Source organism: Haliotis cracherodii, unplaced genomic scaffold (assembly GCF_022045235.1).
Source record: "Haliotis cracherodii isolate W230 unplaced genomic scaffold, xgHalCrac1.p SCAF_22, whole genome shotgun sequence".
Classification (NCBI taxonomy): domain Eukaryota; kingdom Metazoa; phylum Mollusca; class Gastropoda; order Lepetellida; family Haliotidae; genus Haliotis; species Haliotis cracherodii.
In genome coordinates this window covers 10,650,798-10,678,763 of record NW_027266278.1, presented here as the reverse complement: position 1 = coordinate 10,678,763, position 27,966 = coordinate 10,650,798, and the positions used below count along the sequence as shown (strand labels likewise).

The 27,966-nt window shown below is 42.2% G+C and overlaps 1 protein-coding gene and 1 pseudogene across 1 annotated transcript; one reads left to right on the top strand and one right to left on the bottom strand.

The window, feature by feature from the left end:
- Positions 1-27,966, top strand: part of LOC139471227 (NAD kinase-like) — an 87,619-nt pseudogene that overhangs the window by 15,664 nt on the left and 43,989 nt on the right.
- LOC139471400 (caspase-3-like) lies at positions 218-27,770 on the bottom strand. Its single transcript, XM_071253767.1, has 8 exons — positions 27,689-27,770; positions 27,420-27,476; positions 24,040-24,111; positions 19,850-20,152; positions 19,460-19,664; positions 9,593-9,744; positions 2,535-2,562; positions 218-398 (listed from the first exon to the last, which is right to left on the bottom strand). The coding sequence occupies exons 1-8, from the start codon at positions 27,738-27,740 to the stop codon at positions 218-220; spliced, it is 1,050 nt and encodes a 349-aa protein (XP_071109868.1). The 5' UTR covers positions 27,741-27,770.

Below are 27,966 nucleotides of genomic sequence, written 5' to 3'. Positions count from 1 at the left end.
GACCCCTAGAATTTGCCGAGCCGGGACATAGTTATTGAGGGGGTCAATGAACGGGAAGAAGGCGACATAGACTTCATGGACCCCATTCTGTTTATGCAGTGTTGTCAGAATGTATCGTGAGTTGAGAGAAGCTCTGACCAATATGTCACTGCTAGATTGACTGCCTTGATTTCTATGTTGTTTGATTTGGAGACAGTGGTTTAGTACCAACATCCTGCTACTTGGAGACAGCGAAAATGCGCTTGCCAACCACGGTTGAGACCTCTACAAACAGATGAAAGGACAGGACAAACAGCTTCAGAGAGACACTGCTGCAGACGTTCGATTCAACTAGCCACCATTGTAGATGTGAGTGGAGCTGGATCGGTGGTGTAATCTGTGTCTCACAGTCGTCGGTCCTGATGAAGTGAGCAAGAAAGCACTGAAGCAAACACTGGTGCAACTGGCCTCGCAAAGTGAGACCTCACGCTGACGTCAGGAGGCCCCGGAGCTGTTCCTATCGTCAGAGCTGGAATTATTTTTTGAGTGCCAAGGAACAAACCGTTGAATCTTCACCCAACAATCGTACGGGATGAACATCATGCCTTGAAGAGGGCCCCAATGAATTCTAGTCATTAGCTGAGTACTATCTTGGACTTGTTGACGTCGACCATCCACCCCAGTTGGTACAGAAGGCGATGCAAGCTGTCGAGTTGTTGAAGGAGTATGTGCCTGAATGTAGTTGTCAAGATAAGAGCTAAGATGAAGGAATTTTGTGACAGGCAGGGTGAGTCAGGTAAACAGCTTCCATGGGAACGTCAAGATAGGTATCCTGTAGATAGAATCAGACCAGGAAAACGCCGGGATGAATGAGTGTGATCGACGTTTAGCTGCCTGACTGTATACACCCTCTGTAGAGGCTGGAATGTAGTTGGTCTGCGAGGATGATCCAGTTGTCCAAGAACAGCCCCAGTCTTCTGTCAACGAGACTGTCTGAAATGGTTCCTGCTGTAGGCTGAAGTAAGTCGTGCTGTATTGGAGTAACAGTTGGAGCCTAACAGCTTAGGTCTAGTAAAGGAGATTGATGGTCCGGAGGATGAATTAGATCCCTGCTGTTAACGACGTCCTCTTCCAAAGCTGCGAAAGCCGAGCTGACCTGGCATGAACTGTGGGTAGCTGCAATACTCCTTCTCCCGATCCTCCAACAGACCTATAAGTAGGTGTCTCTTTGGACTTCCTGAGTAACTAAGAAGCTATGTGAAGACCACGGGAATTGGTACATCTTGGCCTTATACTGGTTATATACTGAGAAGTACCGCACATCAAACGAAGGCATCCTCTCGTTAATGATGGGAGACGGAGGTGGAAAGAATTTCTGTTGTAGACAAAATAGTCGACACGAGTGGCAAAGTAAAATGCACCCTTGTATCTAATGCAGAAGGTCTTGATCCTCCGAAACAAAGTGTGGAGACATCACTGTCAAATTCCGGGAAAGTAACAATTGGTGACATGCCATGCGTGTCAGCATCCTCAAGGGCGAAGCAAGGAACTTCTAGACAATCATGTAGTCAACGAAACGAGGTGAAAACTTTGTCAAACAAATGTCCAACAATACCAAAAGTAGAGGGAGGGTGATATTGGAGCAACTGGACAAACGCACTGTGAGACCCTTAAGGCATAACTGCAAGTGTCTGTCTGTTGATCGGGGAGGTGAGCGAGAGATACGCCCCGAATGCGAACCCTGATCCTGAGAGCGGGAGCATCGATTCTGAGAGTGAGAGATTGGATTTTGAGAGTGGGGGCGTTAATGCAGCTCGTTGATCCCGCTTGTCCGTCTCAACGCGATCCTTAGCAGGCTGATCAGCAGCATCCTGGTGTATAGTAGTGTGATGATCGGCGCACTGCCTTCTACCGTGGAACATGCAGAGGAGCAGAACGTATCGATTCAGTAAACAAACTAGAAGCAATATCACACTGATTTGAACAAATTTTGATGTCAAATATGAAATACATCTTGAAAAATGATGTCCAACTGAAGGCCATTTCATCCCCGTCAACAAATGCAGGTTTGTTATTGGTGGGATAGTGCATGTGAACTTCAATTTCATTGGTCCTGTGGTTTCTGAGAAGACCAATGCCAGACAAGCAGGGTATGACATAAAGTCAGTTGATGTTAAGTCGGGTGAGCTTAAAATTGAAAGAACCCCAAGCTTTAGCAAATATCACAAATGCACATAAACTGTTACTTAGTTGGGAGGGAAGCATCTACAGAGACTGGATATATCATAAATCAAACGGATCAGAATATTTTATATCCTTTCTGATGTCATGGCTGTCTGGTCATGTTTAAGGTATAATATCTTTGCCGATTTTTGGTAATCTGTCAGTTTAACTTTGGAAGCAGTTTCTTTTGTACGCCACAGTACCAATCAGTTTGTTACCACCAAGCATCCATTAAGTAGTGGTGGCTAATTAATTCCTAAAACTGTACCTGTAGGTCTTCCAATCCACTGAACTAACTTGGGTTTGCACAGATGAAACATTTCAGTACTTACTGATTAGATTGTCCAGTACTGCCATTGTCTGCAACAAAAAGGTTGTACAATTTTATTCTGATAAATGAACAGAAATGCTCTTCATCTTTTATAACGACTTGATGTAACAAAGCGTCCATAAAGAGGGTGAGGCTAATTCATTCCTGAAATTGTACCTGTAAGTCTTCTAATCAACTGAACTAGATGAACCATTTTGTACTTACAGACTAAATTGTCCTGTTTGGAATTATCACCATTGTCGGATTTAATTCCACTAAATAAACAGGAATGTCTACTGATTAGATGAAACATTTGATATCACATTTGATGGGATTAGTCAACATAACCTATTTCAAATGGATGCACTCGATCAAAGGTATGATGTGTTGGTGATGTGTTCATCTACACCCAAGAGTAACTGAGACCATGCTGTTATGGATCATTATCAATGTTTGTTTCCTTATTATTAAAAGTTCCAAAACTTAAGTTCCATCCAGCCAGCTTGGTGTTCTTAAACAAAGTATTCTGGAACGATGATCAGGAGATACGCCTACTGTATCTTGTGAAATTCTTAAGGGTACATTAGATGCCTCTTATATTAATTTTGAACCACATGCTTAAGTGTAAGGTTACACATGTATGGTATATGTGTTATGCCATGACAACAAGAAGGCCTTATTACAGTACCCATTTGGAACTCACAATTACACAGCAATTGTCTGAGTCTGTTAAGTACTGGATGTGTTCTGATCAGTAATCCATCGAGTCGGATCTATATCCTTAAATAGTTCCATGATGGAAGTTATTATCCTGTCGCAAGTGTAAAAGGAAATTCGCTACCATGGGAATGTCCAATGTGACATTAGTTAGACCACATCTGTGTCTCCACTGGACGAATTTGTTCCATCTGTTGTCATAAAGTTGGGTGAATAAGGATCTCCATGATCTTGCGACAGCAGTAGAGCCAGCTTGAGAGATCCCGGAGGCCTGCATTCTCTGAGAAATACTTTCCAGGTGGTGAGATGGAGGCTTGGAAGATTAGAGTAAAATAGGCTTAACCCTGGCTGACACAGGAGATCTTTGAGGAGTGAAAGAGTGAGTGGCTCGTCCATCAGGAGCGATAGTAGATACCATGGGATACCATGTCCTGCTTGGAGTTGGAGCGATGAGGATGACTGTGCAATCTGTCACTTCCAACTTCTGTATGACCTTGTCTAGGAGAGACCATGGAGGGATGCGTAGGCGAACAGTCCTGTCCTATCCATGGATGGTGCATCTATCTGGAGAGCTCTCAGAACTGGGACCAGGCTGAAATAAACCCGAATTTGATAGTTGAAGCAGGTCACGAAGAGGTCCAGATATAGGGTATCCCAAACGGAGGTTATACAGGTAAAAAGGTCTAGGTGAAGAGTCCAATCTGTGAGTACAATCCTCCCTCTCTGGGATAAGCTATCTGCTAATATGTTCAGTTTTCCTGGAATATGGTTCACTTCCATCCTGCAGCTAAATGAGACGGCCAAGGCATATAGCTGAGTATTTTCCGTCATAAGCAAGCTGGACTTCCGCCTTGCTTCTGAGTGTAGGCCACCACTGTCGTGTTGTCTGTGGCAATCAGCACGGATGATTTGATGAGGCGATCTTTCCAAGTCTGGAGAGCATAATCGATTGGTTACATTTCTCTGCAATTTATGTGTAGAGTGGATTCCGTCTCGGTCCATAAACCCTGAACTGTCGTCCATGTTAGTTTGTTGTATAACGCCGCACACAGCAATATTCCAGCTATATGACGGCGGTCTGTAAATAATCGAGTCTGGACGAGACAACACAGTATTTGACATGATCAGGATCGATCAACGTGAGCTCGCCAACATGAATCCAACGCGTCTGTGAACAAAGCTGGTAGGGTGAGAGACATCAACCATCTTGGAGGTATGAAAAAAGTCCTTGTTTGGGATCTTGAGGTCGATGAGTATCCTCATTTATGTGGTAATCGTCTTTGGTACGAGGAATACTGGAGAATAAAAGCCCTTGCTGACGTCCTTCTCCTGGAGTATATGTATGGCTTTTTTCTCCAATAACGTGTTGATGGCAAGATAGTCTGCCAAAAACGTCCAGCCCTCCAGATGGCTAGTCCCATTACAGGTTGTAAATCCCAGTTGAGGTCAGTGCGTGCGCCATCTGGTGGCCATGTTTTTTCTTCAACGATGGGTCCATACGGAACATGGACAGTGGTAAGGCTGACTCCTTAACAATGGGTTGGGAGGCTGAATAACCTGTGCAGTCTGAGAGCGAATCGTGATATGGCTTCTCTACTGGCTCTGTCAGATGGCTGGTTGAGCTGTGCTGGGATCTGGACCCTCTTGACACCCGTGAAGTGAAGGCAGATAACTGTTTGGAGATGGACTTGTGCTGGTGGCTGGACTTGAAACTCCATTCAGTGGCCGGGCGGCTGTAATGCTTGCAGAAGTCCGTCATAGACAAGTGAAAGCCTGACTGACGCCATCGCGGAGAAATGGTAGGATAACCCTTATGCAATTAATACTTACGAATCAAAGCCCATAAAACTACTTACACATTAGTAGGATTAAGAAACTTACTCTGAAACGTATTTGAATAGTGTGTCTACAGATAAGTTCTGGAGAAATACATAGACACAGAGAGAAAAGAAGTAAGATTTTCCCTCCCTTTACCCATAGCAGATCTACATCGGTGACAACTAACCGTATAGTTGACAGTGAAGTGGACACCAGTTTAAAATCTGAAAGTTTAGTATGGTGTGATTGCAACCAAAATACAGGATTTATGGCAATGATGTAATAGAGGTACAATATTCACAAGAACTATTTCTTAATATTATGGAAATGGTTTCGTCTCTTTCTTTTAAATAACTTGCAATTGTAGTGTTTAAAGTATGTTATAAAACATCCCTTAAAATACATTTAACACTATTTCAATGACCACTTAATATTGTAAGTCTCTTTATTATTGAGGAATTACCAACAAGAATAAATAACTTACTCCTATTTAAATAAAATCTTCAATATGTATCAAACCATATTTGGTGTGAATATTTCATTATCCTATTTCACTTCAATTATCCTATTTCTCTTTCTAATGTATCGCCATTGTTTCTTTAGCTTTAGGACCAGCATGTAGAAGCACTGTCACCTTCTGATGTGTTGACATATTGTACTGTCAGAATTAAATCTTTCTGACCATTAGATATTAATGTGCATTATGAGATTATTGGGGCAAATATAGATTAGAATGTCTATAATAATGGTCATGTAATTTTAAATGAAAAAGCAGCAAGTGAAGATATCAAACAATAATTATGAAACACTTCATTATTCATAAAATACATGAGTGGCAGAAATCCTGTATTTCAGCTGTCATCACGCCATAAATTTCCTTGTGAACTATTTATAACGAGTTGCCCATGCTCTGTGCATGCACAGACTGGAAGTCTTCACTTTTTTCAACACCAAATTCCTGGATACATGATATTTGGGAGGGGAGGCAATTACTCCTGATGTGAAATTGGTAGTATTCTTTGAATTATTAACAATGATAACTATTGTGTTATAATTACAATGTGTACAGATAAACCCCGAGGGATAGGTGGCTTCTGACATCTGTTTTACCCTTGCTAGTTAATACCACGATACCCATCAAACTGAATGTTTTTCCTAAACCCAGTATTTTTGTTGACCTAATTATAATGGTTCCAAACAACCAATCCAGTTGTTTTGACCAATATTTGGTGCATATAATCACGAAATCACCTCAAGAAACAAATGTGTGGTAAACTTCCACCGAATTAGCATACCCCTATTGTGACGTCATCAATCGATTTCTAGCAACCTTGATCCTACATGACCATCCAGAACATGACGCCTATGACGTTACTTCCGGTTCTGATAATGTTACTTCTGGTGGACATCATTCCGGTGACTTATGACAGTGATCACTTGCCATTAAGACAATATTAAAGTACCCACCTCTACAAGTTTTGGGAGTTTCTGGGTGATGATCGACTGGCCTGCCAGACCACTGGATCGAGGCAAAGATACCATGCAAATCCGGTTGTTTGTCCCAAAGACATGACGTGGTAAAGTTATTGGTCGAGCACCACTGATAACTGGATAACGTATTCTTCTGAGACTGTATTCCTTGAAGCGAGGGTGGTAGGCATTTATATGTCGGTGCCTGCAGCCAGTTTTCATTAGCCAGTTTGGTATCGTACAAGTCACAACTTGGTAGCCAATTGGAATGCTCTTTTCGTGGTTGTTTCTAACAATGTGGCAGATGCCAAAGGTTCAAATAGATTCTCCAAGGGCGCTGAACGAACAACCAAGGGATTCCGTTTTGGGAATGTGAAGTTTTGATGTCTTCCAGGAGGAGGTTGAGGACAGGGGGATCTCTGACAGGTAGCAAATTGTAGTGGAGAACTCATGTAAGGGTAGCGTGGTATCTTTCAATGGTGCCTGGCATTCTGGTGAAAATGAGGGAAATCTGCTAGCTTGTCCTGCAGAAGGTGTTCCATCTATAGCTATTGAAAGTGGATGAGGGTGGCCTCCATGATCAAGCAACTGTCACTGAAGCAGATTTTGAGTAGCCAGTTGTCTGCATCTTTGTGCTGTAACTTCCACGCATGAAGTAGAGGGAAGATGATGTTTGAGGAGAATATCCTAAGTTCGTCCAGAAGTAACGGGAATAGGCTTGGGAACCATGGATGGGATGGCCATATTGGCACTATGAGATCGATCTTCCTAGGATAGACAAAGGGGGAAAAGTGCCTTTCGAAGTTGCTTGTCCAATCCATGGACAGCGCTTCCATGTAAAGAGTATTGGGATCCGGCACCCTTTGACATTCACTGGGAGCTTTTTCATTGAGGTTTGTGGCAAAGAAGTCCAGATGAGTTTATCCATCAAAATAGCTCTGGGTCCCCCATTGAGACCAGCTGTCCACCACCATGTTGAGTTTCCCGATAAGGGGCGGGCGTCCATCCTGAAATTCATCACTTTGACCAAGGCTAACAGATGTGTCACTCACCTGTTATATGTCATTGCACAACTGTCTGTGTCAGGGCATGTTCCAAGAGTGGTAAGGTAATATGCAACTGGGATTTCAACATCCCATAGGCTATATAGCTTGGCTGAATGCACTGGTAACTGTTATTGCCAAGATGATTACCAGTGTGGAAACTATCAGCGAAACACCATACTCTTTACATTCCTTCAGAATTTGGCACAGCAATTACAGCAGCCTGTACAGAGTTCAGATGTGATACAGAACTTTTGTAGTTGGGGGCCATATAGGTGGAAAAGCTATATACGTCAGGCAGCACCTCATTGAAGAGAAAATGGGGATGTCTCCGACTGATGGCATGAGGTGGAAGGAAATGACCAAGCTAGTAGACGCCCAGGTTAAGTCGGTACGGACACCACCATAGCCAGTGGTGAACAACATGCCAGCTCTACATTGACATCATGGTGCTCCTCAGAATCTGCCTACTCCTCCCTGTAGACATCCTGATATGGTCGGATATGCTGCAACGCCGGTACTGGCATACAGCCAGCTGTCTGTGCACCGAGAAGGGCCAGGCAGAAGTTGAATAGGCGGGTGGGGAACATGGCCCATGAGATCAACTGGGAAAACTGCAAATGTACCTGCGTGATGGTTTTCACTTGTCGCCACCTGGGCTGGACATCTTCATTCACTGCCCTTTATCTGCTGTTTTCTTGAAAAGGTATCCTTCCTTCATAGGATAACATGGTGGGTGTGTGATTCTTTTTTATGGTAAACGTGAATGGATATGGGTGCTTCATGTGGGGTACTGGTAGAGTGCTTCACAAGTTACATTTGGCATCTATGGAAACATCCCAAATCATAAATTATATAAGATAGGGTTGCCCTCTTTACAGCAGGGACCAATTTTGTCCGTTCTGCTTTAAAACGGATGAGTCATTGTGTGCTTTGAAGTGGATGGTCACCTTGGCAACAATTGTTGCCCTCGCTCAGTATTTGCCAATAGTACTAGCCTGGCTGCGTTGTACAGCAACATGGGTTGCTTAGCAGCGGTAGTTGCCAGGAAGTGGTGGTTGCATTGGTAGAACAAAACATGGGTTAAGCTCACAATCTGCAGTCAGCAAAAACCTCTACATCTTCTACTATATCTTTCAAATAAGATCTTTTGTCTTTAAGATCTGCTATCACCGGGGTCATGTCCTTATATAGTGAAGATATAAACAAATTTAATCTTTGCGAAAACATATTTCTACCGAAGTTTAGGTGAAATGCCTGGATGTTTCAACTCTCCAATAACAGTTTGATAGGAAAAGAATTTAAATTCTGAGAATTTCTATTTGACCTGATATAACTTTAATATAGTATCATGCTGTGCTGGTTTATTGTGTACACAGTAAGAATAGAATCAAAGCAACAAAACACTTTCCAAATGCCATTCATAAGAGTTGACTGTACGATTCCGACCATATCATGAGCATGTGTTTAGGAATCAATATTAAATCACTATCAGAAGACTGATCAATCTGTTGCGCCATATAATCCATATAATCAATCATAATTTGCATATACTTCTTCATTTGAGTATATACTACATTACAACGTGTCTTGCGTAATTTGCAGTACTTGCAATTTTGATTCAACTCACTCAAAAGCAACTCTTGTTCATGACCGTATATGACCGCGTATAAGCCGACTTTTGAGGACCAGAAAAAAGATTCTGTAGAAAGGGGACGGCTTATCCACGGGATACACTTTCATGATAGTATTTTTCAGATCGTGATCCGTCAGAATGTATGTCAGTCTAGTGGTTAGTGAATATACTACTATCAAATGTTTCAAAGAATGTTCCTAATTCCACATATGTTTGTCCAGAGTCACACATGCATGTGCTCACTACATACATTGGAAAAACTATTAGAATCAGAAATGACATAGTTACACTAACTAATTAATCTCATGCTTAATCCATGGGAGTACATGTCAACTTAAATATTACACTGAGAAGGCACTTTAGAAATTATTGTTTCTAATGCAGTATGTTATTTACTTTCTCTTGATACTTTGCCTTTAAAGTAAATCTTTTTCAACAGAGTCGTCTTTGATTCAGCTGTCTGCACCACAAATGTTCCGTCAGCTGTTTCACAGTGATGGTTGTTCACTCGACGACGTATGGTGGTCATCAAACTATCTAGGTCTTCCCTGGAAAATATCAGATTAAAAATTATCTCAGAAAAGTGAATTTTCGAAAAACTATTTAAAGTACAGTACAGTCAAGTCTCGTTAATCCGACAATCGGCTTTATCCGACACTTATAATGGGAACCGATTAAATCAGTGCTATTTAGACCCGTTGAGTCTTGCACACCCAATTTGCAACGAATTGCCGAAATCACTCATTAATCAGTCTTGTTAATCCGACAAAGTGATCAGCGTACTCCGTGGCCATCTGCCCGCGAGTACACAGCCCAATGTTTTGGTGCAAGATGAGTCGGCTGGTAGCTACATATTAACCAGCTGCAGAGATAAACTTGCTCAACAATAAACAATTAATGCTTTAAATGAACAAAACAGGACGAATCACATGCTTCGTGGGAAATGAGGTTAAATTTTACAATTAATATATACTCACACGCAAAAGAAACGCAAGTGCTTTTAAGCAAAAAGGTAACAAACACGGAACCATAAATTGATACAAGTATTAGCCTGTAGTGAAGCCTGATGGTGTTATCAATATTTTTGTTTGCATTTTGGAAGCCCCGAGTAAAAATGCAACATGAAAAACGAATCGCCAAAACGAACCATTTCAATGAATATGTGGGTACCATACACCCATTTCTCGCGAAATCGAAAATGCACGAACTGTCACGAACTGTAGTGTGTATAAAACAGTGGCCGATTCTTGGACCTTCCACTCCTCGGTTAACAATGCCATGCCCAACTCAAATTCAGAGAAACCCGGCTATCGGACGTTTGGAAGCTGAAGAGTCTGTCCAAGATGTTGCCTGTCATTTCAACGTTAACATAACCACCTCTACCGTCTCCTGCATCGATACAATGCTACACAGACCACAGATGACCTTCCTCGGAGTGGTCTTCCTAGGGTCACTCCACCTCGTCAAGATCTCCTGTCAGAATCCCATGATCAATCCCGGCTATGTTAATGGTAGATGACGAATCCATAGGAATCCATCTAGGCAATCATCACCATCAATTTGAGAGCGACTGTGTCCTGAGACAAAGTTGTGGGTTTGACCCCAACTTGAACAAAGTGAAAGTGCGAGAAACGAGGAACAACTGGCAGTTGATGAAAGGAAGCTCTAGGACCGTCATTGACTCGCGCTGTCGAAGCTGGCGTGGATGAAATGTCCGTAGAGAGAACCATCTGGACGTCCAAAGCTGCCCGATCTTGATCATTAATCAGTTGGAAATCTCCTTGAGCAACTGAGAATATACGAACGCCGAGGAGAGTCTGGATCTATGAAGGAGGTAACGGAACAGGATGCCAATATAGACTTTCAAAACGTCTCCAAACTTACATAGTTAATCAGATGCGTGTGTGAAAGAGTGAGTGAATCAGTGAGTGAGTGAGCGACTTTGCTTATTCATTGCTTGTAGAAAATTTAGTTACGATCATGTTGATTCTTCTGTAAACGTCAATTCTATAGAATAACCTCACAGGCTGTGGTTGTCGAAAGATCAGCTTGAACTATCAAGAGGAGGTGCCACCATAAGGCTGGACAGACTCTGGAGGGCAGAGGTCCCTGCCTGCATGAACGATCGTAGGTTCTCCACTTGGTCATTTGACTGGTCTCGATGGTCCAGTGAGTTAGGAAGTGGCTGAGTGGATGGAGTGAGCATCACATAAAGTGTCTGCACAGACGAGTTTGGAGGAACCTGAACCGGAAGAAGAGACGATGATTAGAAGTGGCTAGGAAAAAAGCGATCCATTTGAGTGCAAGCTCTCACAGCAATGCTGGTGGTCTGCATAATTGCTGTATCAATACCTAAGGAAACAAGTCCGGGCAAAATGATAATTGTAGGAGCAGGAACGATCCCTTTGACGATGTTTGATCTGTGTAGCTGGATGACCAGGTACAACCCAAAGTAAAGTCAAAGTAAAGTTTGACCAAGTCTATATAAGAACCATCCTCGGAGAAGTGTTGATCCTTAGAAGGTTGATCCCCAAATCGTCCATCCTGAGAGAGTCAATCCCCTGACCATTGTTCCTGCAAGAATTTGTCCAATGAGTGAGCATGTGAACTGGAACGATGACCCGAGACAGTTGATCCTGAGGTGAGCAATCCTCAGATGAGAGACAGGAGAGCGTTCCTTAGATTGCCAATCTTGCGATTGACCTTTCTTGACTTCTTAAAATGCTGTCTCTTGGAAAAAGCGCGAGACCAATCCTTACTCTGTCGATCCTATGTAGAGGGTGAACATGTTATACTGGTATCAGCGGGAGACTTCTTCGTCACCGCCGATGGAGAAGCGCCAATAAAGTTTGATGGAGACAAGCGATCATATCAACATGAACATCATACTGTGGTGCGAGAGAAGAAAGACGACTGGTAGGAGACGATGTCATAGCGCCAATAGGGTCGTCCAACAGTTTATCAGAAGCAGCTTTGCCCGCAGAGAAGGAAGCGAGAACCTGCCTATGTCTGACGTCTGATAAACGACCCAAAACTTACGTCTAGGAAACGCTTGGAGGGTCGACGGTAAATGCTGTCGAATCTGGTGTAGAAGAACTCTGCTAAATGTGAGTCTGCCCATGGGTGCAGGATGCTCTAAAGTCAGGTGTGGGCACTGGTATTTAATGGCTGGCTCGTTTTGGTGTGAATGTCGTCAGTACCTATCTAATATGCCACCGTCAACAACAGATAAACATGTAAGGATGACAAGGATGGTATGGTACACATAAGAGGTGGCTTCACGTACGGTGGAAGACACAGCCAACTTGGTATGCATTTTGACTCCTTTGCCAAAGGAAGGCCGGTGTTCTGCGAGCTTAGATTAAGACCACCTATCAATACTACACTTGTGTAGGTAAATACAAAAGGCTTTCTCTGAGAGATGAGAACACTAGGAAAATCCTCATGATCAGAATCAAAATGTAGTCTCTATTTTATTTATTCAAAAACCGATTGGTGAGGAAAATGAAAATAATGTGGCAGGGGTAATAACATGATTAGTTTTAGTTTTAGGAAGTGAGCTCCTAATAATCACGGAATTCACCAAGCAGAAGGTCAAATAAGGAATAAAAGTTAAGAGCGACTAGCGAACTGGGACTGGGACGAACTGGGACTGCAAAGGAGGAAAGGTTATTGATCAACGGAAAGTCATTATGTAGGGAGATGTAACATAGCAACCAAGGTTGTTTTTTTATCAAAGAGTGAACCTCAAGTTATTTATTGTGGTGCCACTATCTTTCAAAACAAAAAACTACTCTTAGGCATCTGCATTTTGACTTAGACTTAATTCTCTAAACTGAGAGGCGAAGAGTGTGGGATGTGAATAAAAGTTGAAAACAAAGAATTGGGTGATGATGATGATGGTGTTGTAGATTTAACGAGCGCATCCCGTGTTGCCGATTTCGCACTTGGCTGCTATGGGAACTACAGTAAAGATCCTCAGGCATTGAGGCAGAACCTCTCGCACATCCCTGATCGTCAGGACAGAAGAACGAGGGTGTACTGTAGTTCAAGTAGAACTACAGCTGTTAATTCAGGTTTTGTATATGTCTAAGCCAGAACACTAAAGGCTGTCGAGATACTGTAAAATAACCCATGAAATAACCTTGATACTTTAAATATAATCAAGGCAAATCTGGGCTTCAAACCCACTATCATAGGTTTGTGGCAAGCCAAAGGGACGCGACTCTTCACAGTACATTGCTGCAGCTAAGACAGCTGGTCCACCCATGCGTCCAACCCAGGATAGAATCTTAGTAAAAATCTGAATATTTTTTGCATGTGTTTACTTATTCTGCATTACTCCTTAATGCATTCACTGCTTTCCTTACGACAAAAGACGGCACAGCGTAATGGCGATGGTCCTGGGTGAAGAAATAAAAAACTGTTGTTCGTAGACCCACTTTTGGTGACCATCGCCGCTGTCCTGTGACCTTTATGACCTGAGGTCACCTTTTTAATATCAGTGCCTGTCGCCCGAGGTTTTTAGAAAAACATAATTTAGAGGTTTCTGAAGCCAAAATGGAGAGGCAAGTCTTTGACGGATGGGGCTGAAACGTAGTAACACAAATGTAAAAAAATATTTCTATTTTCATAATTATCCTGCATTACTCCTTAATGTATCTGTATCATACGGTTTGGAGGTGGGAAACCCTCAAAATACAGAAACCTCAATAATTCACACCCTGAATACACGACACCAGTTGGTTGATAAACCGTGAAGCGGAAAAGTTAAGAAAAAACGTCATTACTATTAACTATATGATATTGCTAATATCCCGGCTTGGTCCGGTTGAACATGTTGATGTCCTGTGTTTATGAGCGGAAGCGGAAGCCCTTACGGTTACATTGTATGATGGTTGGTTGGTTGGTTGGTTGTTTAACGCCGCACTCAGCAATATTCCAGCTATATGACGGCGGTCTGTAAATAATCCCGTTAGTCGTCTTTTACTACAAGCATAGTCACCTTTTACGGCAAGTATGGGTTGCTGAAGATCTATTCTACCCCGAATCTTCACGGGTCTCCGGTTATGTAAATGCGGAGGAAAAATGGTGGGAATAAAAAGACACTGACACAACGAGTATTAGAGAGATTTTTCAACATTCAAAGTGTCACAAAAGTACAGATTGACAATTACGGTCAGGTTATTTCAATATGAAAACAATTGAACACAGGAATTAAAGAGTAGATCTCTATACGCCCTAGTAATAAAGACAAAACTAGCTCACCAGCTAAATCTTTACTTAATACGTCATAGAGCACTTGTAGACAACCAATTCTCTAATATATTTCCACCCACAAAACCTGAGTGACTGCTCAGGAAAATGTAATGGCTCTGTATGGGGCGAGTTCATTATTTGGGTCAGGGATTGGAAACCTTACTGGGGTACGGTCAAAGGCTAAAAAATTTGTATACCTTCGACGTCCTCGAGAGTCACATCTCTCAGATAATGACTGGAGAAAACTGTGTCGGACCTACAAAAAAATACTTCCATGTTTTAATAGAACAATTACTGTGTTAAACCATGGTAGAGGCTAGCGTCCGGATCTCGTGAGGATTATTCACCAATGACGGATCCAGATTGGCGATCGCATAAGCCTGAAGGATGACTGCTATTAACCATAGAGATATGGTGTTGCGACTAACTTCAGACGTGGACGTAGGTGATACAGGTCTAAATAACATGTCTAGTCTTGGAACGGCGGATAAAAATTCGCAAAGCCCGCACCGAACAAAGTAGTAGTTCACCCTCATTTTTCCCTCCAACAATAGTTGATATTGGTGGGATTGTGAAGGAACGATCGGTTTGGCCTGGTAGTTGATTTTTTGCAATAAAATCCCAGCACAACCCGAGATGTACCGCTCCAAGCGTCCCATGCTTAAAGCGAACCCGGGTGATGTCGATCACATGTAGTTCGTAGGTCATACAATGAGGATGCATGGAGAGGTTTGAAGGGGGGCCTCGCAAACCCTGAAGTACAACATTCAAGTCCCAAGCAGGTCGGCAGAACTTGGCCTTCTGATCCTCAAGCCTGAATTACTGAGTAGAGCCTTTAGTTCCGGGACCTTAGTCATCTTGAGATTTTGCGAGTTAAGTGCAACCGAGTACGTAGTAATGGTGGTATCTTTCAAGTGTCTGTTGGTATCCAATTGTAGGAGGTATTCAGCTCGGAATTGTTTTGACACATTTGTAGGGTCTTGACTTTTCGCCTTGCAAAAGGTTTCAAACGATCCCCACTTGTCATCGTATAGAGGGATGATGACCTAACGTTATAGCTTTTGCTGCTCGTGCCTAAAGATGAAACAAGCGTGCACACGAAACCTGTCTGGTGTTGGATGAGGCAAATTGCCGTAAGGGTGGAAAAGTAAGTTGGACCACTGTGGGAGAAGTAGTGGATTGTCCTCTGAGCTTGACGAATCACCCTCTCATCGGCCATCAGGCCGCGACCAAAGTCAGAGCAAGGCTCCTTGTCTCCTTGATCTTTTGTATTACTCTGGGAAGTAAAACTGGTGGCGGAAAAGCGGACGCTTTTAGCCCTTCCCAAGAGTGGGAGTGCATGGTTCCCTGATTGTGCAGGCACCACACCACAGTGCTGTTGACGGTGGATACTGGCTAGAATTATAGCTTCCAACTCCAAGTTGTTTATGTGCCACTTTTGATGAGTGCTGGATCATAGCACTGAGGCTGGCCTTGCAGGCGAGCACCCCATCCCTGAAGGGGGGCGTCTACGAACAGGTGTAGATTTGGGGATAACCCAGATAAAGGGACTCATCCTGAGACATTTGACTCTACCGTCCACCAATTGAGTTAAGGCCTTATTTGGGCCGGTAGAGTAATGGCCTTAAGTGGATCCTGACACCTGGTGTAAGGATTCAGGATTTGTTGAATTGCGTGTAATTGTAATCGGCTTCTGCTGGTTAGATCCTGTGCTGAGGTGATTAACCCCAGCAACACTTGCCATTGGAGAAGTGTGTGTGGTTGATAAATAGCTGGACTGTTTAGAACAGGCCTCCTATGAACTGTAGTCGATAGGATGGAGTTAACTCATTCTTCGATTTTCCATCCCAGTTGATAATCCCGGTGGTGTACTAACGTCTGCTAACGTGTGTTGATGACACAGGAAACCAAATGTTCCTCAGGTGTAGAAACGCAGTTATGGGCTTCCTTACTCCTGTAAATAGCCAGGGGGCCACTGAAATGCCAAATGGGAGCACTGCTCACTGGTAGTGAACCCCATTGGACTGGAATCTGAGGAACCTGCGGTCGGAGGGATGGATCGGTATAGGCAGGTAGGGATCCCGCAAATCGAGGCTGATCAAGGAATCAAACGCCTTTATGCTGGTACTGAGTAGGCTCAAAGTGATGAGGCGGCAGTAGGGTGGACACTTCAGGCAACGTTCGTTGAATATAGAGAGATTGTGTATCATTCTCATCTTGTCTGAGTCCTTCATGGGTACCAGGAAGATTTTGGAGGAATAACCCGGTGTTAACGCTGGTGTGTGTACAATATATATACGGCTCCCTTTACCAACAGAAGGTCTATGTTAGCAGATGTTGCTTTCTTTGATAATATCAAGGAAGTGGAGCCGTGGTCAATGGTGGAAATACCTCTATGTCTAGTTGGTAACCATGACGTATTTCGTTGAGAACGTAAACGTCCTTGAAGATGCACCAATTCTTCCAAAATTGATCAGTCTCCCGACTACGGGGTTATCGACAATTTGGACGACTTGGGGTGGTATTTCCCAGTCGTGACTGGCCAACATATCAGTGTTTACCAACTTTACCCCTCTTATCACCTGCCCTACTATGGAATTTACCCCGCAAGGACTGGCAAGTACCTTGAGGTTTCCCTCTGCCACGCCCTCTACCATGAAAGGAATTCTGCGCGTGGTCTTCCTTGAGAGATTCGCGTCTGGGCCTATAATTGCCTGACTTGCCGGATGGCTGGGACAAACTGTGAGATGAGTGCTCCAAAGCCTTGAATGCCGTCTCATTCCTAGGATAACTGGAAACTTTTACGTTCGTGTCCGTAATTAGTTCTTTGAACAGAGACGTGGTAGACCCAGGATGACGTAGATTGAGATGATCTAGTCTGTTAGGTTTATCCTCTGACAGATCCTGCCTTACCGCACGTGTTGACGATGCTAGTGCTGATAAAGGTTTTAATACCCGTCGAATTTCTGTTTCAATAAACGCAACTCTGGTATCCTTAACCTTAAGAGTAGTAGGCCTTGACGAACCTGTCATTCTCTGCATATGCTCATCCAAAATATGAGCCTAGTCTGCTATCTCAAACGCATGGATAGGAAATTCATCTTTCCTAAACTTGGGTGGCTATAATAACCCTCTTTACCATTAGAATAGTCGGAAGAATCACAACAATGATGATGTCGTGTGCGTCTAGATGGTGAATGACTTCTACTCCGATGTGTAGTGCTACCTATGACCGAGGGCTTAGATGAACTGCCTGGCAAATAGGAGTCATGCGTCAATGTCCAAGTACGCGCAGACGTACTGGCACTACTCAACAATGAATGCGCTGTATTATGACGCACAATAAGTGTATTATATACGTTAGGTGCCGGAGTAGGTGCCTATACCTGTGCTGTAGATGTAACTGAGGCAGGTTTCTGATACATAGGCGCAGGCGTGGGAGCAGGATACAATTGCTTCATGGACTGCTGCCACATGGTCTGCAGAACATTTTGCATGCAATTAGTGATCTGTATCGGTGTTGACGCCTAAGAGGGCATCTGCTGTACTGGATATGTTGGTACAGTGCTAACATTGTACGCTGATAGCCCTAGGACTGATGTCATAGTAGATGAACTTGGGTCGGATGCAGGGGCTGAGACGTAATGCTCAATGGTGTTGACTGAAGCGTGGCTTGTGTTTGCGCTACCCCCATTAAAGCTTCTTGAGATGCTGGCGCAGACGTCGCAGATCTATCAGATCTGAAAATTAGGGTCAGTTATGAAACTTACAAAATTCTCTGGATTTGATGTTTTCGGCGGAGCATGCACTTTAGCACGACCGACATATTTCCGCCTAAGATAATGGTTGCGTAGGAATGACCGAACCATGTTCCTTGCTATTCAGCAATCTTCCTGGTCTCATGACGGTATTCCTACAAATTACCTTTTTGAGTGAGCTGCCTATAAATTGTAAAACTCGTTGGAGTGATATTTATGAAAGACACATTTAGAATTTGGTGGACAAATTTGCGGGCATGCCAGACACCGTGGATGAGGATCTTTGGCAGATTTGACAATTAGTTCAACGCAGAAGCATAAGTTACGCAAATAAAGACTTTTTGATGAAGTGGGACGGGAAGACTGCCATAGAATTTTATTAATCTATCGGCAAAATATTGTAACGAGCTGAAAGTGTATTCAATAATTTGTATATAAGCAGCTCAATGTAACGCCAAAGCAAGTAGTATTTAAGAACACATAAATATGTTATACATACGTTGCTGAGAATTGTAAACAATTTGACTACCTTGGCAGGCAAACAATTGTAACACAATTCAAAATTGAGGTAAACAAACAGCACGTGACGAGAAAAATGACAGTCTTTTTACGCCTAAATAAATCATATACAACGTCACAACATGGTGTGAGTAATATGAAAAGAATACATCGCCCGTCGCAGAGGAATTTTAGAATTGAAGACGAAAACTGAAGGTCTAAATTAATCCAAAACGAGAGCTCCGCTGGTACACGTCCATGCTGTAGCGAGACAGACAGTGATGTGAAGAGGTGACATCAGTCATCAAGATCACAGGATAGCGGCGGTGGTCACCAAAAGAGGGACTACGAACAAGTTTATATTTCTTCACCAAGGACCATCGCCGTTACGCTGTCCCATCTTTTGTCATAAGGTAAGCAGTGAATGCATTAAGGAGTAATGCAGGATAAGTAGAAAATAGTAAAAATATAGATACTGTTTTATTGTCCTCTTTAATTGACGTCTTAGAGACTACCTGGGAATGATGATAGGAAGTCAAAGGTGTTGATGTAGTGTACTCTAGCTATGTTTACATCACCAATCGGTGTGATATGATTTTCCTGAATAATTACCTATTACCTATATTGATCATGTAATGTGATGACTTCATGTTTTGAGTTTTTTAGTAAATAAAAGATGGCTTCACTGAGGTGATGTGTTTGAGAACGGTGACTACACAAATTGTTAAACATATTACTTCATAATTACCTATCTGCTGATTCACGAAGTGTTTGGACGAGCTCTTGAATAAACCATGAGCCAGTCTCCTCGTTTCTGAGAGCCCTTGTCCCCACCACTGTGGCAAAACTGAGGAAAAAATCTGCCTCGGTCAGTACCATCTTGTCAACCTCATCTTTGATTTTGGTAGCGGCTGGAGTTTTACCACCATCTACGTTGCTCTGAACTGGAACAGACAGAGATGCCAAATGTCATGTACACAAGTTATTGTTTTTTAAGGTATGAGACAAAATGTGTCAAACAATTTGCAGGAGACGCACAGTCGCAAACGTACGCTAACTTGAATCAAAACAGAAGTTTTTAATTATACTTGTTCAAATAGCATATATCATTTATATACTGGTCTTAGTAAAACTGCACCTTCTTGAGTTTCCTCTCCTCTGCATGACTGAAAGAAGAATAACTTTGGTTTGCCAGCCAGTAAAGGACAGTTTGCAGCTTTGAACGGAGATATGATACTGTCGATTGTCAACCACTCGTTATCTGATCCCTGTACTGCCCCGTTGTCCCCATGCGTCAAGAAGATAACCACAACACAGTCATTGTCCTTGTGAACGTCCAGCCTGGCCAGCTCCTGCAGCTTTTCTTCCATTTCCTGTTTCCTGAGGTCATCAAAGGTTCTAACCTCAAACTGTAACGTTTTCCATACTTTTTCCAAGAGATCTAAAATGAAATTTCAGATATTATGTAAATTTATGGGTTCAAGATAAACACATTTTCAGAAACCCATTTAAGTCACACGTCTGATTATGTTTTCACGCCAATGTCGTTGACAAAATGGCAACATTATTCTTGTCGTGTACAGACGTACGTGTCCCCAGAAATTGACATGTGTTATGACAGCCTGTCATTGTTGATTTCATGTTGACAGTTAGTTAGTTTTTCAATGTTAAAGACACTATTTCTTCACGACATCACATTATAAAAGTCTAACACGTGTCTTTTAACTTTTGAATGTAACACTGTTTCTATGTATACACCTGAAAAATGTTAACCACCACCCTTACAATGTTTTTTAATTTCCCGAACTCCCATGTATGTTGGGATTCCATAATCTCAAAATCTGCCTGAATGCTTTAGGAGCTTATTAAAATTTCCACCATTAATGTAGGTATAATATTATTAATGAAAATTTAGCAAAATGTGATCCCAGCCCCCATTATTAATAAAAGCCAAATATATAATTGCATATCAAAAAGATTATTTTATACAACACTAACATTTTTGTACACGAAATTGTTTTATTTGAACACGTGCATCATTTAATTATCTCACATAAATGAGATTGAAAAATTTGATTTATCCAATATGGCGGACAAAGTGGCCTCCGAGATGGCTGCCAATACAGCAAAATAACAATATTTCGTCTTCACTTCAGAATGTATGAGAAATTTAAATGTCAAAATATAGGTTTCGACCAGGACCACTATCTATCCTGTTATTGTCATAGATAAGATAAGTATCGCCTATGTCATATGCTATAATTGCTGATCATATTGACTTACTTTGAGGTGTCAATGTAAAACACTTATTTGCAATTGCTTCAATATTGTCATTAACAAATTCATTGTTTTCTCCAATACAGTAAGATGCATCTAGTCACTGCCACTGTCACTCAAGCCTTCAGGTTTATCATGTGCAGAGTTTGGGAAAACGAAGCAGGTGTAGTGTTCAGTACGTGGGAGTCCAGGCATGAGACAAGGACACTTGCTGGGGACCACATGTGATCTATCATTGCAGATGAGATGAGTGATGTCATCTAGGGTATAGCAGTAGGACGAATGCTCTGGCCGAGTTTAGGGACACTTCTAGGGACCCAATCCATACTGACAAGTTCTTCAACATTTCAACATGTGTCAGCAATGTTGAGAAAGATGTCTTCTTTAAATCTATATCCAGACATCACAACAATATCCTCACGTTTCACAATTTTCTTCTAGATCCCAATTACCGGCATGCAACTGCCTTTCCCGATTCACTTACAAATAAATATCGTCACGATATGACTGAAATATTTCCGATGTGACGTAAAGCATTAACTCACTCACTACAAATAAATAAAAATGCTATTGAAGCATGGGTCTAAAGCAGTGTGACCGCCTTGGTGGTCTAGGGGTAGAGCGTCCGCCCGGAGAGCTGAAGGCCTGGGATGGATCCCCGGCTGCGTCATACCAAAAAACGTTTAAAGATGATACTAATTGTTACCCTGTCTGGCGCTCGGCATTAGACGTTTAAAACAAGGACTGTTCCGCTCGGAGTCAGTATACTGTGTCTCAGTGGGGTATTCATGTTAAACTGCGGCATGGTATCTCGGTGGTCTAGCAATATAAATCAGCATCAGTCCGGTATAGTACAAGCAGCCGCACACACGCACGCACATACACACACACACGTGCAATCACATCGCTGTATATGTGCAATAATCTTGGATGCGATGTTAAACCCCATTTCACCTCACCTCACCTCAAGGGGTGTAAGTGTTTGCTTTCAGTTGCCCTTGTCATGTTTCCAACTTTGTTAAGTTATTACTTATTTTGTTCTCACAGGAACATATACATGTTCTCTGCTAAATAGTATTAATTTACCTGATAAAGGAGTAAGAATATATATAACCCGAAACGTTGTGTTCCTCATAATAAAGAAGTTGACATCTATAAATGTTTTTCTCATACCTAATGTGTCTTGAGATTGACTCCACAGTATCATCTGCTTGTCCATTTGTGAGGGAGAGCAGTAATATTGATTTTGTTGTGCACATTTTTGGTTTGTTTCTTTGTTTATTCCATAGGGCTTTACTAAGCATACCCAGAATCAGTAATGATAGTTGTGTATGCATCTGTTGCATTATTTATATGGTTTATGTATTTTCTTTACAGCTTGACCTTCAAAGTAAATCATTGCTTTTAGGCAAACCATTAGTAATATCCTATATAGAAAAGGTATTTGCAAACGGTGATATGCATTGGTTGTAAAAAGTTTTTATAAATGACATTAATAATAGAAATATAAAATTGCAATTTTGACAAAATGGGGGGAGGGATAACACATTACCAAATTGTTAAAAAATCATAAAAGTTATGCGGAATATGAACACTGCCGTCTCATAAGACGTGTCTGCTGATTTTGAGATATCAAATGGGTTGGTTGATGATAATAATAATTCATAAGGGTTCATTTACCATTTATTGGCTAATAACTCAATTTGTGAGAGGCTATAATTAAAAAAAAATACTAATTCAAGTCTACTCTACTATGTGTAAACTATCACATAAATGATAAAAATAAGGACTCACTGCTTCCGCTACCTTTTGAGGGGACTTTGATTTTTTCTATTTTTACAACAGAAATGTGCATTAATTTTGACCGAAAAACAGTATCTGCCACCAAAATATTTCACCACAACCATCATTTTCTAGTCTGTTGGATACAAACACATGACGAAAATCTATATTTGCTTTGTTCTACTATGGGGAGGGGTATGTCTGCTATTCCACTACTCATCAGTTACGATACGTACACAGTGAAAGACAAAACGTGGACCAGCATGCCACCTATCAGCACACCTATTGGTGCCAGTGTAATGTCTGGGTAATACTGTCCAGTGACCCTTCCTCGGGCAATATGCATTGGCGTTGTGGCAGTTATAGTGATTCTGCCCCATACCAGTACAGATCCACCACCAAATCTGTCATGTTGTCATATGTTGACGTTCGCACGATGTAAAAGAGTGAATCTTGACTTATCCAGAAAAAAGTAGGGGATATTTGAAAATAACAGACTACTACAGAATTACAAAGAGGTGTCAAGTGATGGTAATGGATGAATAAGAGTGAGTCAGTGGGTGTGGTTTCGAGCTGCTTTTGGCAACATTCCTGTAATATCACGGCAGGTGACAACACAAACGGGTTGTATCTATGTGGGAAATCGAATAGGCGTGATGAGTGAACACGTGATGAGTGAGAGGCATTTAAAAGTTGGAGTACTGAGCGAGGATAAGATATATGAATGATCAACTTCTCAAAATCAAGAATGACCCCTACCCACAAAGGTATTTCACGGACCACATGCAATGTTTCGGGTGTGTTGAGGCATTAGATTTTGGTTCCGTCTGGCAGTCATTCTTCAAAGCTGATCTTTCGTCTGATCATAACATTTATTTTTAGCTATCCCCTACTTTTTTGGAGAGTATATGAGGAAGTCCAGCATTTCACATGCTGTTTTCTCAGTAAACAAAACCAAATGTGTTCCATCAGGAAATTAATATGGGATACGATTCTATGAATGACGATTTTATATGAAAATATAAAGTGAATACAAGCGGTGGTTAACTTTGTTTTCTTAACAGAGAATAGATCGATTCAATCTATTTGACATTCCCTTACATCTATCTCAGTGAGAACGGTTTAGATGCCCTTTCCCTAAAATTAAAAATGAAAGGATCCACTGTGTTATTGTTTGCGAACATCTGTTAAGTTGCTGAAGACAACTCAACCCTACAACTCAACCCTACTCAAAGGTGTAACACACAAACCTGAAAATATTCAACTTACCCCTATCTTTCTCACTTCCGAATCGTGATTTTCTCCCCTCATAGCGTTTGTTATTGAATATATAACAAAGTCCTGAAATACAGAATAATATATAGTTTTCCGTGCAAAGCTATTTCAATGTACCTTTACCTCGTTCTATATTGACAACACAATATGTTTATCTCCATTTTACCATCAAAGAATTGAATGCCAACATTTTGATTTTAGCAAAAATTTGAGTGGAGTGGGTTAAACTGAAGCAGCGAATATGCATTTCATAACCTATAATTGTTTCCTATATGATTTAAAAATAATGCTTTTACAATGTCTGACAAAGAAGTACTTTTCATTACATATAAGCTTACGCTGTGATACAGCCGTCAAATCAGCTGTTTCAATCAGCAGTGGTTATTGTGATTGGATACCTCTGATTAACTCATCAGAATTGAGTAATTTTCAAATTCATGATAGGATGCATCACAATATGTATACAGTATTAGATTCACAAACAAGTCATTACATTTGAGGATACAATATTCTAAGGGACCAAGGATTTGTTTTCCTTCAAAACATTTTTTTATACATAGATACAACGCAGCTTTTAACAGTATACAGTTATATCACAGCAGTAGTTGGTTGCCTGTTTACAGAACCATGGCGGCATGTCCGGTTCCTGTCACGTGACTGTACACCCCTTAAGACTGATTGTACAACAATGTAATATTGACTGTACAACCCCGTAAGACTGACTGCACACCCTTAAGACTGTCTGTACAACCTGTAAGACTGACTGTACAACTCTGTAAGACTGACTGTACACCCCTGTAAGACTGACTGTACCACCCTTAAGACTGACTTACACCATGTACTATTGACTATACAACCATGTAAGACTGACTGTACAACCCTTAAGACTGACTGTACACCCATGTAATATTGACTATGCAGCCATGTAAGACTGGGTGTACACCCCTTAAGACTGACTGCTCAACCCTTAAGAGTGACTGCACACCCCTAAAGAGTGACTGTATACCCATGTTATATTGACTATACAACCATGTAAGACTGACTGTACATCCCTGTAAGACTGACTGTACACCCTTGTAAGACTGACTGTAAACCCATCCCAAGGGTCTGTGTCCGGTTTGGAAAAACCGAGGGTCAGACCAGGCGCCGGAACGGAACCATCGGCGTGCTGCGTTTTCGACCAATCAGGAAGCAGTGTTTCAGTGCCTCTCCTATAACAAATAAAAAAGAGCGACGCCACGCACACCGTCACAGTCCGAGCACTGAATGAGAGATCAACCATGTCGTCTCGATGCAGCTGTCTGAAGTGTCAGACCAACAGTCAACAATGTCCCTGGATGAGTTAAGTCTATTCCTGGACAATAGTGGCCTGCCCACCTGGCAATCTTATCAATCTTATCACAGAGGCAATCTTATCGCAGAGCCCGCACTGGTTTAAGAACAAGTCTGAGGCCATTGCAGCATTACAACGAACTATTCAGCCCCGTCCAGCTTGTTTCCAGTTTGCTTCTAACGGCCCTTTTCAGGGCCACCCATTCTCTCCCGAAAGAACGCTTTCATCCTTGCTTTGCCAACACTAATAACAACAATCCAAAAGAACCGACACCCTCCCCAGTCCTCTTGGAGGGACACGCCTACGAGTGGCACCACCATGTATGTTTGTATGTATGTATGTGTACACGAGTGGCATCCCGTTTGCATGGAGACACGAGTATGTCGTATGTCTATCGCTCTCTCTCCATCCTTATAAATCTAAATATTATAAATAATAATTTTTACAAACGTCTGTTTGAAGACACGCAAGACACCACGTTTGCATGATAACACGCGTAACACGACGTTTGCATGGAGACACGAAGTACGTCACGTTTGCATGGAGACACGAAGTACGTCACGTTTGCATGGAGACACGAAGTACGTCACGTTTGCATGGAGACACGAAGCACGTCACGTTTGCATGGAGACACGAAGTACATCACTTTTGCATGGAGACACGGGTGACAGTACGCATGTAGACATACACGAGTGCCAACACCTCGACATGGATGAACGAGTGACAACGTTTGCATGGAGACACGAGTAAAACACCACGTACATGTATGTCTATAGATCTCTCTCTCTCTCTATCCTTATCCATCTAATAATAATAATATTTATAAACGTCTGTTTGAAGACACGCGTGACACCACGTTTGCATGGAGACACGCTCGTCACCAAGTTTGCATGGAGACACGAATGGTAGCACGCATGTAGACATACACGAGTGCCAACTTCTCGGCGTGGATGAGCGAGTGGCTATCGATCTATATTTCTAGTAACGTCTGCTTGTAGTCACGCGTGGCACCACGTTTGCATGAGACACGACATGTCTGTGCATGTCGATTCACCTTTAGAATTCAGACGTCCGTTCCACAACGTGATCGTAGCGCTATGGTGATCGCCATTCACATAGTTTAACTTAGACGAACGATTGTCATTGCGCTACAATACGATCGCCTTGTGCACCGAGACCTTGCCCCTCAAAGTTTACAATCGCATCATAATACCCGATGATGTCATTTGTGGAATTTTGTTGAAAGATCCTTCGGCGACGTGACGTCTACCTAGTAACAAAGTTGCTGGATCATCGACTGTGTATAAGCGCGTCTCAGTGATCTATCATCTCCACATGCAATCGCCACACCAGTAAGTGTCCTGTCAGGAGACAAGTGGCAGGAAAAAACAAAGAACCCGACTCCTTTCCCTCCGCCGCCGCCGCCCTCCCTCCCCCTCCGCCGCCATCTTGGAGGCGCCGTGCCGCCCTCTTGGATGGGGAGACGGCCCCTCGGAAACGGACGCGCCGCCATCTTGGAGGCAAAGGTCACGTGACCGGAAATGGACATGCCGCCATCTTGTATGCGCACGCATGACCCGTAATGCACCTCGTCGCTTATGGGCAGAACCACCTCCGGTTCTGTAGACATGCTACCAACTACTCACAGCGTGCCATGTGCGAGCAAAGTCCAAAGTGATGCAGGTCTCAGACGTTACCCACTTCGGTGAAACCCACGAGCACAAGTATGATGCTGACAAACCTAGAAACATAATCGGGGCGAACCGGGATTTGAACCAACAATCATAGGTTTCTGGCCTGCCCAAGGGACACAACTCTGCACAGTGAATCGGGGCGCCTTAGACGACTGGGCCACCCGTGCCCCCATAAATACAAAGATACTATATACATACATAATCTTTTACAGTGATATACATAATCAAATGACTGGTCCCTTATAACAAACCTCGTTGAATACATTGACAATGTACTGCAGGTTTGTCCACAGCGGCTATTTGCCTGGATTTAATTAGAAATGAATAATGAATATACAAACACCAACCTCTTGGCACTGAGTCCATTTTATAGCAATCGTCTTGCATCTGGGGTCTTTCCTCATCTAAAGTAAGCAAACAGGTTAATGTTAGTACATAAGTCAGCGTGTAGGTTTAGTACCCTAGAACCGCAAAGGTATTTACGTCATGGAGATAGTGTGTTATGTTTGTTTTCATCGGCGACGATGAATGTCTCTGTACATGCCATCACATACGTATGAAACAGACCTCAACACAATCACATCCTCTATACACTCATATATGTATTTCAACCTACCTGGAGGCTGTGCATTATAGCCCGTCTTCCCACCATCATCAGAAGAAGCCATATTTTGTTCTGTATACTCAGCGCAGTCTTTTACTTTAAAGTCAGCATCCACTTTATTTGTTTGCCGACCTTCTGATGTTGGTGCCTCTGATAGAAATATAAAACATGAAATTATTTGTAAACTGAATACTCATACCAGAGGTTTCAGTTCTGCTGAAGTCCATTGATTGCACATAAGACAACTAGCATGGCCTGTCGATATTGCTATTGTAAATAAACGTAACGTG

What these genes read in the sequence shown, in the direction of transcription:
- LOC139471400 (XM_071253767.1), bottom strand. Translation starts at nt 27,740, where the DNA reads ATGGCTTCTTCTGATGATGGTGGGAAGACGGGCTATAATGCACAGCCT. An exon ending in CTTCGTGAATCAGCAGATAG is followed by an intron (nt 9,745 to 19,459) that starts GTAATTATGAAG and finishes GATATTTTCCAG; the next exon opens with GGAAGACCTAGATAGTTTGA. An exon ending in AGTACTGGACAATCTAATCA is followed by an intron (nt 399 to 2,534) that starts GTAAGTACTGAA and finishes TCACTTCATCAG; the next exon opens with GACCGACGACTGTGAGACAC.